This window comes from Miscanthus floridulus, chromosome 1 (genome assembly GCF_019320115.1).
Source record: "Miscanthus floridulus cultivar M001 chromosome 1, ASM1932011v1, whole genome shotgun sequence".
Lineage (NCBI taxonomy): Eukaryota > Viridiplantae > Streptophyta > Magnoliopsida > Poales > Poaceae > Miscanthus > Miscanthus floridulus.
The window spans coordinates 19,515,565-19,528,422 of NC_089580.1; the positions used below are offsets into that span (position 1 = coordinate 19,515,565).

At 44.4% G+C, this 12,858-nt stretch overlaps 1 protein-coding gene across 1 annotated transcript; it reads left to right on the top strand.

Annotated features, from left to right (window-relative positions):
* Window positions 1-2,588: 2,588 nt before the first annotated feature.
* On the top strand, window positions 2,589-4,230 carry LOC136475062 (protein FAF-like, chloroplastic). Its single transcript, XM_066472618.1, has 2 exons — window positions 2,589-2,714; window positions 2,832-4,230. The coding sequence occupies exon 2, from the start codon at window positions 2,878-2,880 to the stop codon at window positions 4,177-4,179; it is 1,302 nt and encodes a 433-aa protein (XP_066328715.1). The 5' UTR covers window positions 2,589-2,714; window positions 2,832-2,877; the 3' UTR covers window positions 4,180-4,230.
* Window positions 4,231-12,858: the final 8,628 nt, after the last annotated feature.

Below are 12,858 nucleotides of genomic sequence, written 5' to 3' on the forward strand. Positions count from 1 at the left end.
ATCAAGGTTTATCAATATGCCATCTACCGTTAAAGATGCATGCTCTGATAACTCAGTTAATCCTAAAAGGAAGATCGGTATGTCTAAGAGAGAAATTACTTCCTCTATCGCAAAAAATATATTATTTAAGATTTATTCTAAGTCAAAATATTAAATCTGACCAGATTTGTATAAAAAGTAAATATTTATGATACCAAATAAGTAAATTACAAAATTATGCTTCACGATGGATCATAAATATTGAGCTTTTATAAACTCAAGATATTTCACTTAGAATAAAACTTTAAAACATACTTTTGACAGGAGCCGGGCCCTTCCTCTATCTAAAGGACCTCTATAATGTGTTGAATATCCGACAAAACTAATATGAAAGCACCTATGCATTATCTTCTTTGTTCTCCTGGGCTACTCGCATCCCTGGGCTAAAGAACCCCACTTGACAAATCTTGAATCCACACAGTACCATAGAAAAATGATAACATTATCAATTCTCAATAGAGGAAAAAGGATACATATAACCTATTTTTGCTAATAATTATAACCAAGTAAATTACTCAGGGGCAAATAATCACGTGGATAATTTGTTCAGTTTATGCGGTAACATCCTTATCCTTTTTCCCTACTTGCATTGCACTGCTCGTTTAGGTGTGATTATAGAAAATGAAACATGACATATAGTATCATTTCATTTTTGCATAGTACAAACATTATTAGCAGAAAATTGAAACAACATATATACCCCAATATTGCCACTAGGAGAAAATACCAAGAATACTCATAACAACAGAAACATTTGATCATAAATATTGACACCAATAGTAGTTGGATGGTACATGTTTCTGAAGTATCCATCTCTTGAATTACGAAAAATACCCAAAGTACTCCCGATACATGCTTCCAAATTACCTATATCTACCATTATGAAAAAGATTTGCATAAATTACGCTAAATGCATCCTTCTAAAATACGGAACCACCCATTCCATTATAGGAAAATGATCAAAGAATCCGAAAGAGCCACTTGTAAATTATCACATCCACCATTATGAAAAACTATCCCAAACTACCAAATGCCTCTTCTTATAAATTATCCAATCTACCGTTCTAAAAATGTTTAAAATGTTGCTAATATATTGCATCATTGTATATATTTTTTTTACCTAAGCATAGTTTTGGTCTTTCTCGCTCAATTATGTGGTGGACTTTGGATACCATACCATATATGGCCACATATAACAACGAATACACAAGTAAAATAACTTTTTGAGACCATGTTCAGTAGAGGTATACTCCCTCCATCCCAAAATATGTGCACATCTGGCACTTCGAGAAATTAAATATTCTTAAGTTTGACTAGATTTTTAGAAAATAATATTAATATTTATATCTTTAAATAGGTTTACTATGAAAATATATGATGTGATTCATCTAAAGATGTTTGTTTGGAGTCATAAATATTAATACTTTTTTGTATATATTTGGTCAAATTTAGAATTTGTTGACTCCACGAAATGTGAGATGTATATTTATTTTGGGACGGAGGGAGTATATTGTAAGGAAATGTGATCAATATATGTATACATTATATTGTAGGCATTTCACAAAATTCTATATTTCTTGTATTTCTAAAAAAATATATTTTTACCTCATACATGCATATTAGTTTATGGACTAGTAAACACTACTGAAAAATGTCATCACCGACGGTGAAAACAATTTTCACGGCCGGTTTTTCTCTCTATTATGACTATCCGGTCTTTCGACCGACAGTGAAACTTATCACCTCCAGTTCTGTACAAACCGGTGGTGAAATTGCCGACGGTGAAGACAGTTTATGTGGTAGTGAAACAAAGTCAAGCGCATATAAAAGTTTGATGGCTTGCTATCATGCTTGCAGCTATGATGTTCATGCTCACCTCTGTTCTTACTAAACACAATCACCACAAGCAATGCTTGCACGATCCATGGGGACCATTTTATTCGTATGCTTAAGAAAAAAAACCATTTTATCCCTATGATTGGTTAAGTATAACTATATATCTATCAATCCATGATAGCCTCAGCAACAGTACTTTATGCATCCCGACTAAACCATGACACCATGACCGGGCAAGAAATGCCAAAGCATTATTATTTATTAACTTGCAAAAAGGCCGAGGGAAAACAGAGCATGGTGGATGCAAAGTAGTGGAAGAGCATGGGGCCCTCGCCTTTGTCCCTGAACGGCCAATACCCTCTCCTCTCTCCCCTCACCGCAGCCCGGCCTACAAATACCACCCCAGCTGAGCAACCACACCATACATACATGGGTAGTGTTTAGTTCCCAAAATTTTTTAAGATTCCCCATCACATCGAATCTTTGGACGCATGCATGAAGCATTAAATATAAATAAAAAATAAAACTAATTACACAGTTTAGACGAAATTCACGAGACGAATCTTTTAAGCCTAATTAGACTATGATTGGACACTAATTACCAAATAACAACAAAAGTGCTACATTACCATTTTCTTAAAAATTTCGCCAACTAAACAAGGTCCATGCTTGCAACAAAGCTTATGTTGTGCAACAACAGCAGCCCAGACATCTACTAGTTCCAGAGTCAGGACTACTAGCCCAAGACCACACAAGTTCCAACACAAAGTGCTTCCAAATTCCGAGCTTCTCCTTGCGGCGCAGCAGTGTGCATGCTCTGCCCGCTTCTCTGATCTAAGGTAAGAAGCCTGACACGCTGGTTAAGTCAGTCGGTTACTCAAGACTCTTTGCAACAAGCGCGACTGCCAGTCATCTATCTGTTGCTCACGTCTCTTTACGATCGTGCCTCTTCACAGGGAGCAAGCGCGACTGCCACTTCACATCTTTCTCCAGGCGGCGAAGATGTCGGTGGCGGTGTGCCGTGGCCCAGCTGTTCCGGCCTTCGAGGCGCCCTGCTGGCTGCGCCCTGTCGAGCCGTACAAGCAGCCGGAGGTCGTCGTCGACGACCGGCCTGCGCAGATGGACATATGGAACGTCATCCAGGCCGACGTCGACAAGGTGGCGCCCGCCGGCGCTCAGAAGGCGTCCAAGCCGTACGTGCACCCGCTCGTGCGCCGGTCGTCGAGCCTGATGAGCCAGAAGAGCCTCGAGGTCTGCACGGAGAGCCTCGGCAACGAGACGGGCTCTGGCGACTTCACGTCGTCCCTGGACATGGCCAGCCTATTCGACTCGCCGCTGCCGGCGGCGTCGGCTGCCGCAGCGCCGGAGGAGTCCTTCTGGCAGCACGACGCGGCTCGCTGCTGCGAGGAGGAGCAGTGGGAAAGCAAGGATCTCGCGGCGGTGAACTACCACTGCTCGCCCGGGACGCGGTCACCGCGCCGCTCGTTCCCGCCGCCGCTGCCGTCCATGTCGCGCAGCGACGGGCCGTGCCTGCAGATGCGCGCGCGCCGCCAGGACGGGCGCCTCGTGGTCGAGGCCGTGGCGGTGAGGCCGCGCGGGTACCTCCACGCGAAGCGCCAGGGCGGACGCCTCCGCCTCTCCTTCGTCGAGTGCTCTGCTCGCGACCAGAGCGCGGCGAGCAAGATCACCGAGGCCGCAGCAGAGGCGCCGTACTTCCGCACCGTGGAGCCCAGGAGCGTGCAGGAGGAAGAGGCGGCCGTGGAAATGGAGGACGACGAGGTGATGGAGGAGGAGGAGGAGGTGGAGGTGGTGGACAGGGGCACCGTCGTCGAGGTCAAGGTGAGCACGCAGCCGCAGACGCACACCGCGGCCAAGGTGCACCGCTCGACGCTCGTGATCAACAAGTTCGTCGGCAGCACGCCGGTGTCCGCTGACCAACCCCGGTGCCACACCGACGACACGACACAGCACGAGGCGGACACCTGCGACGAGACGGCGACGGCACAGTCACCACGCCCGACCCTGCGCCGGGTGCCGTCGTCCACGACGACGCTGGCGGCCGCGGTCGCCGTGGCCTCGACGGGGACCGACGTCGACGTCCCGCCGCCTCCGGAGGACGACGACGAGTGCGGCGGGCTGCACCTTTCCGGCGCCTCCGCCGCGGCCGAGACCAAGCAGCTCTTGCTGTCGTTCACGTCGCGGAGGGGGGACAAGCAGGACCTGCTGCAGAGCGTGCGGCGGTGCAGGCAGCTGCGGCAGAAGAAGCTCTTCATCCTGGAGCCCTGCTGCATTGCCACCTCCTGAACAACAAAACCATCCATCACAGTCAGAGCCACACTTGCAGCGATGAATGCGACAGTTCGGTCGCGCGCGTCGCCATTGCTAGCTTTAAATTAACAAAAATGCTACAGGACACACGTGTTTCTTGGCTTGTTGGCACGTACATTTTCTGGCTGCAGGATGAAGAATGGAACGTCCCGTCTGTGCTGCTTGCTTTGTGTCTGTCATGTAGGGTCTGGATGTCGGCGTCACTGTTTAATTTTTGGGAGTCGCGCCTGTCTGATTTTCTCATTTTCCTATCGTCTTGTCCCCTCCGACGCTCTCCTGGTACGAGAGGCGACCTCGCCGCTCCGCCCATCCCCTCCGACGCTCTCCTGGTAGGAGAGGCGACCTCGCCGCTCCGCCCCTCCCCGTCTCTGTGTGTCTCCCCGTCCTCACCAATCGGCTACTCGCTCGTCGTCTGCCATTGCTAGAGCTCTGAGGTACCTGCATTCGCCGCATGATCCCCTGTTTCTGCGCTTGTTTGATTTTATTGTCGGCTTCGGAAGTTCCGCTGCTCGCCGGGAGCAGGACTGGCGCCAGGTAGCTTGCCTCCCTGCTAGGATAATGGTGGTTTGCTCTCCCTGCTCAGTGTTGTTTTTTGGTGCTCTGAAGTTTGCCTCATCTGTTTCCTGATGGATGGAGATTTGGGTGGGGGATTTTTGGACGTGGATGGGGGATTTCCGTTGAATTTGCGTTGGATTTGAGGGATTTTGGGTTGTGCCTGTTGATTTGGTTGCAGCAGGGCCGGTTGCTGGGGTGCGTGGCGCATCGACTCTGTTCGCAGGCAGAGTTCATCTGCGGCCGTGGTTCCTTGCTCGGACGGCAGGCACAACGAGTGCGTGGGCCAAGTGGGGCTTGCCGTCGGGGCGCGCGTTTGGCAAGCAGTGGCATGGGGGCGCTGGGTTAATCCTTGTTCAATGTCTGCAGCGGGTGCATCAGGCATGGTGCTTGCCATGGCTACTATGTGATGGATGAGTAGCAGCAGCTCTGATTCTATTCATTTGAATGTTGGATGCTGTGCTGTGTGACCAGGAATCTGTTGTGGGTGTGGCCGTGTGGGGTTATTGCTTATTGATGTGATCTATAGAGACTCTGTGATAGAACTTTGAAGTGTCTCCTAGGTTTAGATGTGGTTCGTGAATGAAGCTGGTCTGTAGGTTTGTCTAGTTCAGCATCGAGCATCCATTTCTTTGTGCAGTGCCCTGAATAATCATGGAGTTTTCAGTGTTCGTTGTCGAATTAAACATGTATGTTTTGTTTTATCAAACCAAACCTGATGTCTGCAATGGTTTGAAGCCTCTTGAATGCAAGGTGATATTGATAGTTTGGAATCTCGCCACCGCAAGCAAGCATTCTTGTAGAATTGATCGAATGCAAGGCGATGGTAATAATTTGGATTGTGCAGAGTTCATTTCAGAATGAATTGGTCAGACTTCATGTTCAGGCTTGCGTGTTCTCTGTATGTGGTTTACTGGTTTGTCATCATCAAACACTAGTAGCAGACATGAGTTTAGGTAGATGTGATCATTTCTTTCCTCAACTCAAGCTGGCAACTCCGCCTTTTATCAACAGTACAATCATTCAGCGCAAACCCAATTTGAATTCCTGTTTCTTTGTGTTTGGGTAACTAGTAGAACCTAGTGTCTGAAGTTCCTCGATCTACTTGGTCTGCTCTGAATCTTTCCTATAATCGTGTTTATAAACATTTAATTAAATAGGTTTACAAAGGTGGCTCATGATTACTTGACAAAAATTTTCCTTAGAAACTTGTGTCCTTGTAGCGGTGTACCCACCTGTTCATGAAAGACATGTTAAGTTTTAGTGATCGGACCTCCTCTAGGGTTTCACAGCGTTTAAGTATGACTTGCATGTCAAATAAAGCAAACCATCTACATTAAAAACATCATCTAAACTTAAGGTTCCAATCTAAGGGAGTTGTGGACATGCCCACAAACTTCCAACAAACAACCGAACTCCAAATCAACCAAGTTCATAATTAAAGACATCTAATCACTAAAGTTCACAAGACCAACAAGTCTAAACATGACTCACGAACTAACAATGATAGCTGATGGAGGCGTGCAGATCGGGGTAGTAGTCATCCAGCACATGGGTGAGGAGGGTGTGGTAGTAGGCCATCTCAGGGGCTGGCTTGAAGTAATACTTGCACTTCCAGCCTATCTCCTCATCCACCACAGGGACAGCTGGGGATGGCACAGGTGAGGGTGAAGTAGCTGATGACTCCTCGGGTGTAGCTACAACAGGATAGACCGGTGCAATAGCTGGAGTAGGAGCAAGTGCAGGTGTCGGGGTAGCCATCTCCTCATTGTCGGAGATGATCACAATCTCCTTCTCCGCCTGTGGAGCATGTGGGGTGAACAAGGCATGGTAGCCAGCAGTGCTGAGGCGGGCAGTCTTCGGGTTATGAGACATCTATAGATTTAAAGTGAGATAGAATTAGAATCAACAATTTTATATAATAGATTAAGGTATGAAAAGCATAAATGTTTTAGTAAAATAACAAGAATAAGACAGTAAGCATGAAACCAGAGGAGCAAAGATGCTAAAACGACCGTTTCTAACTAGGCTTGCGTCCTACAGTCAACACGGCTCTGATACCAATTTGTCACACCCAATTTTAAGGATAAAATTGAATGCACTAACTCATGTGTGCCCAGGGATTAGTCACACACACAAGCTGACAAATTATAAAAGAGTATCATCACGGTGTATCTTACATCACGATAATAACATAACTTAGTCTTACACATCACAGCGGAAAATAAAAGATAACTCTCTCTCGTAGAACTCCATCACAGGGAAGGTCAACTGGTTGACCACAAGCCTAATAATCTTCAGGAAACTCCTCATACCCGTTGTCATCTGTTACCCATCCGGGATTTTTATCCAAATATAGAAAGTAAACAAGCGTAAGTACTTTCCGTACTTAACAAGATAACATGGGGTTATGAAGCTCAAAAAGGATGACACTGGTTTACTGTAGTTAGCACTTTTAGTAAGTCAAGATTTTATTATCAAGTATTATCAAGTTATGCTTAAGCTCCCATTTATACCCACATAATCAGATATCAGAATCATTTGCATCATATTATCATCGTATACCATCATAAATGAACCACATTGAGTAACCAATTATTCTGTGAGTTTTCCAGGCCGCTCGTGACCATGAGCACGGCTATTATAACAGTTTGTAACCCTCTACAGAGGTGGTGCACATTCACCGCGAGTCGTGATTCTCATATGCCTGGGTTAATTACTCCCATGTCACTACCAAGGTGAGTGGGCAGGGTACACTATGAAGCCATTTCATAGGTTTCTCTAACAAGTTAGGGCCGCTAGGTTTCCTCTGCAGGCAGATGTAGGAACCCCCTTTCCTATGGCACATATCCATCGCGGTTATACACATAGGAACAGAGGTAGCCCTATACCCAACGTGGCAAGCCCCTCTTGCGCCATAAAGGTGACCTCTAACAAGCTAGAAAAGGTCCTATTACTGAGCTAAAGTCAGAGCCATATGACTCTCATGGTTGCACTGTCAGTCCCAGCTTTTGCCGACAGATAAGTCCTTATAGAGGGCCAGGAGCAACATGATCAAAAGTCATTTGCACCTTCGCCCTATGGATCCGTTGTTATAAATCACGTTATATTTTTAGTTCCATAGAACCATTAACCTTTATATAGATCATGTTCAGTTAGAGCACTAGCAATCTACCCATATGCAATTAACCCATAGGAGTCAAGGGAACATATCATCAAATGACTAGAATGTCCTTATGGTTATCAAAGTTAGACACATGCACATGAGTAAATGATTAAAGTGAATAGGACATCAAGGTAAGCCCATGCTATACTTGCCTTGGTTCACAAACTCCTGCTGATCCTGCTAGTCGTCGAAGAACTCTTGGTCTCCAACGTTCTCCTCACCGTCTGAACACGACCAACACGGCAACACACAACATTCCAGGAACATTCATGCAAAGCAAACAATCCTATAGTTAGAACAGTACACCAACAGTATAGAAAATAAGATAAAATATTTATGAAAAGAATCTACGTCTCGCTACGATCACATCAACGTGAAGTTCACAAAATTCAGAGCTAAAACGCGAAAGTTATGAATTAAACGGGTTTTCCTATAGCACTTTATTTAATTAATCCTAACCATGAAATTTAAAAGTTGCAAACTTGATTAATAGTGGTACTAACACGTAGATTATGAAATTACGAAGCTAATGCAATTTGAACGGGTCAATTCGGAGCTAAAACGAAGTTTTTATGAGCAAAACAAATCTAGTGGCATTTCTGTAAATACTAAAAACGTATTTTGGACTAAAATAGTGTACTTTACGTTTTTAAAATGAAAAAGCGTACTCTAGAAACTGCGCTAGGGACTGCGGGTTCAATTTGTCCAGACCCGAGGGACTCTTTAGCAAATCTGCCAGGGCGAAAGGGTATCGGCCATTCTGGGCCGTAGATCAATCAAGGGACGGCCTGGATTAGAGAAGGGAAGAGAGAGGGGGAGACGTCAGCCGGAACAGTGGCCCGACGGCAGCGCTGCCGTGGCCGACGGCAAGGACCTCGCCGGCGCATGTGAAACAAGGCCTAGAAGCCTCGGTTTTTGCATCCGAGAAGACCGAGGGATAGAGGGGGTGAAGGAGACCTCGGCCAGGCCGAGAATGGGGCCGGTGGACGCGGTTGGCGCGGTGGTCGCCATGGCCGGCGGCCGAAGCACACGGGCGCACGCGGCAAAGGCTCTAGAAGCTTCAAACGAGAAATAAATTGCACGGGGAGATAGAGGGAAACAAGGTGAAGCTCACCGCGACTTCAATCGGGGACGAACATGGCTCGGGGACGGCGGTTCACGCGGAGGGGCGGACGGTGGATCCTAGCGATCCTCGGCGTGGCGGTTTTCGGCATCCACGGCTCGTGCGAGTGCGAAATGGGAGCGGAGATAGGCAGTAGGGGTGCGCGAGGGGTCACGACACCCTTTTGAAGAGGCCGAGGCGCGGGGTGACGCGCCCAGGACGCGAGGAGCGGGCGCGGGATGGTTGCGGCATGGACTCGCGCGGTGGTTGCGGGAGGTGGTGGACGGCGCCGATAGGTGGGGCCAGGCGGTCAGCGGCTGGGTGCGGGGCGCAGGCTCGCGGCAACGGTTAGGCGCACGGTGCTGGGCCGTGCAGTTGCTGGCGATGCTGGGCTGCGGCGGAGGGAACAGCTTGGCTCGGCTGGGCCGGCCCAAGAAGGAAAGAGGGGGAAGAGCGAGCGGGCCACGGGGAAGAAAGGGCCTGCGGGCTGAAATTGAGGAAGGGAGGGAAGAGAATTCCTTTTCTTTTTTTCCAAATACATTTTCCAATTTTATTTTCAAGTTGAATTTGAATTCGATTCAAACCTTGGTCAAATCTAATCATTACAAAAACCAATGTGCAGCAGCATGAATGCATCAACATGTTACTAACCTTATATTTGGTTTTATTTTCACAAAAATTATTTCTTTCCTATATTTAAATGCTCACATAATAACATAATTAAATCGAATTTTCTTATTTCAAAAGACTGAAATTTTTGGGTGTTACATCTGCATAGCTACATTATTGTGTCTATCATGATCACTGATTCCTAAGGAAGATATACATAGCTGAAGTAACACTTTTGATAATTTGAGCAACTTTTTCTTGTTGGAGAGAATATTCCTATAACTGAAATACGATGATGTCCCATGATCTTCACTTCTAGTTTGGATTTATTACAAAATTCTTAAATTTTTTTCTACCAAAAATGTAGTGTTTATTTTATCTTCCAATGGTTGAACAACTAAGTCTAAATGGCATTGATGTAGTATGTAAAAAGGGCAATCAAGTCCATAAGAAGTTGGTGCAACATTGCCTAGTCTTGGGGAACAGAATTATATATAGGACAGGGTCATCAAAGGTTTTAACCAAGGTCCTTTACGTTGACAAGTGTTCCACTTCCACACATCTCTTCTCCATTTACCTTCTCTCTACTTCGCATCAAGTCACACAATTCCTGTAGTGCTCCAGATTTAGAATACTATGCAACAGTGACCAAGCCATTAGGTAGGTGTGGGCATGGTCCATTGGGTAGGTGTGGGCATGGTCCATTGGCAGCATGCCCGTTGTGGTCATCCACTGAACTGGGAAGCAAGTCATCTCATGCTGATTGTGGGTGTGTATCCATGTTTGGCAGTGGTCTAGTTTTTCTACTTTTTGGATTTTGCTTCTCTTAGGTTGAAATATGCTAGCTTCTTATTGGATGGCACTCCAAACTATTTTGTGGGAGAAGCCCAGTAGGTTGGTGGGTGGGCAACAGAGGGAAAGCTAGACAAAAGCTAGGAAGGAAAAACTCTTGGCTTCTTTCTTGATGGCAGCCTCAGGTTCTCTAAAAACCAATAGTATAAGGCAGTTGTTTGGTCTCTATTTTGGTTTTAGCAAGAGAAACTAAAGCTAGAAGTGGGGCATAAAACATAGTCCATAGCACTTAGAAGCTAATTTATTCCATGTACCTTTTAAAACATGCTGCTGAGCCTTATCAAAGAAATGAGCATATTCTTTTGTATGATATACTTGGACACAAAAAGTATTGATCTTGTACAATCTGGCAGTGTTGCATCGTGCATTACCTGGTGCCCTAGAATAAGATAATTAATTTCAATTAATAGAGCCAAGTTAAGGTTATCCTCATCGCATGCTCATTTCCCTTCCATCATTGGGTAATATTTGTTACCTTAACAGTGTCATGGAAAATAAATCCTTGCAATTGATCACTAATGCTTTATTACCTTACCAGTGTCATGGATAATAAATCCCTACGATAGATCACTGATGCACTACAGATATGACTTATCTATTGCCTGAATAATGTATTTGTCAAATTTTGGCAATTATGCTGGATCATACTGGAAATGGAGGTACAAAGGATAATCCTGTACTTGTTGAAGAAGGCCCATTGTTTGCTGCAACCAAACGTCAGAAGGTTGAACTAAAACTGAATTGTGTTCATGTCCAAACTATCTTGTTCTGATCATGTGATAGTTGACAGCCATTTTTCCTATTTGTTTTTCAGTGCAAGGACATTGTGAAATTAGATGCATTGAAGAATGTCCAAATGGCTTCTAGTGCACAGACAATGTTTTCAGACCCAAAAGCTATTCCCTGCCATTTAAAAGAAACTCAACTGGCTAAAAATGCAGCTCATGCTTTGGATCATACTGGTTAATACCTTTTTCTAGATTGCACATTTATTAGCAGTAAATTGCACTTTTAAAATACTACAATTATGGTATTTGACATGTGCAATATCTGTTCTTTGTCACCTGCAAGTTTGAACCTTCTTTACCAATTTAGTATTTGTTAAAGAAGGGAAAGCAACTGTTCAGAAACCTTGTATGAAGAATAAGGCTCCCTACTTTAATAGTCCTAGCATGCCATCTTTTAGAATGTTTGATGATGAGGATGATTTAGGAAATTATGTTGAAGATCCTAAACTGAGGTGTCCTGTCGGTCCAGTATCTAGTACAGCTTGTACTTCAGATGATAATCTTCAGAGAGAAGCCTAAGTGTTACTTTCTAAAGCTGCAACTACACATCAGAATGTCCAACTAAATGTGAGTTTTGTATTTTTTGGTTTTTTTGTTTGAAGTCAATATGCTGGCGCTCTGTCATTGATTATCTCATAGAACAAAAAAAGAGTTTCTTGTAACTTGTCTTATTGTACTAACACTTGATTTACTTTCACACTTTGATAGGTTCAATCCGAGAGCAGCTTCTACTTCCAATTTTGCCCTGCATCAGAGGGTTAGACGTTTGTTGACCGGATGGTGTCTAATCCATTTGGTGGAGGCAGTAATGTGAGCAATCAGGAAACTATTCAGACCAAAAGAAATGACAATGTTGAAACTGTAAGCTTGTTTATTAGATTAGATCAATTTTATATTGTGACATATCTTGTGTTCTCTTTTGTCTTTTTCTGTAACTAATATGGTAGTATTTTTTTATTAGGACCTTGTCCATATGGAGTCTTTACCTTTTACTTATTATTCTACGACTGCTGAAGATCCAACTGTTGTTGTTCCTCTAGCTGCAATCAGCCCTTCTAGAGAACACTATGACATTGTAAATTGACATCTTTAGTTTTATCAATTTGGAACAATTGTCTTGTGAGATAACCTGCTGATTTTGCTTTTGGTGCAGCCATGGTAGTGGAAGGACAATTGTTAGTAGTTGGGGCTACTCTCAGTCATGTAATAGCTAGTACATGTAGTTGTAGTAGTATCCATACTGTAGTGTACCTTAGCGGTACTAGTGCTGTATATATTGAGAATAAAGGCAATAGAAATAGTTCTGTTGTCCCTTTCTTTATACCTCTCAGCCGTGTTTGTTTGTGTGCTTGCTTGTTAGGTATTTGGATAATAGAATGAAATAGTATGAACCCTATTATGTCAATTTTTACTTTATGATTTTCGAACAACTTTATGTTTTTTTCCTAATTTTGCAGGCACCTACACCTCTTGAATCCCATCGAGGTGGGACTTCTATTTCTGCAAAAAGTATGGGAAGCAATGGTTTATCAGATGACTCTGAGTCCTTTTCAAACCAAGGTCCTTGGTACTCTTCTAGTGCAAAG

What these genes read in the sequence shown, in the direction of transcription:
- LOC136475062 (XM_066472618.1), top strand. Translation starts at nt 2,878, where the DNA reads ATGTCGGTGGCGGTGTGCCGTGGCCCAGCTGTTCCGGCCTTCGAGGCG.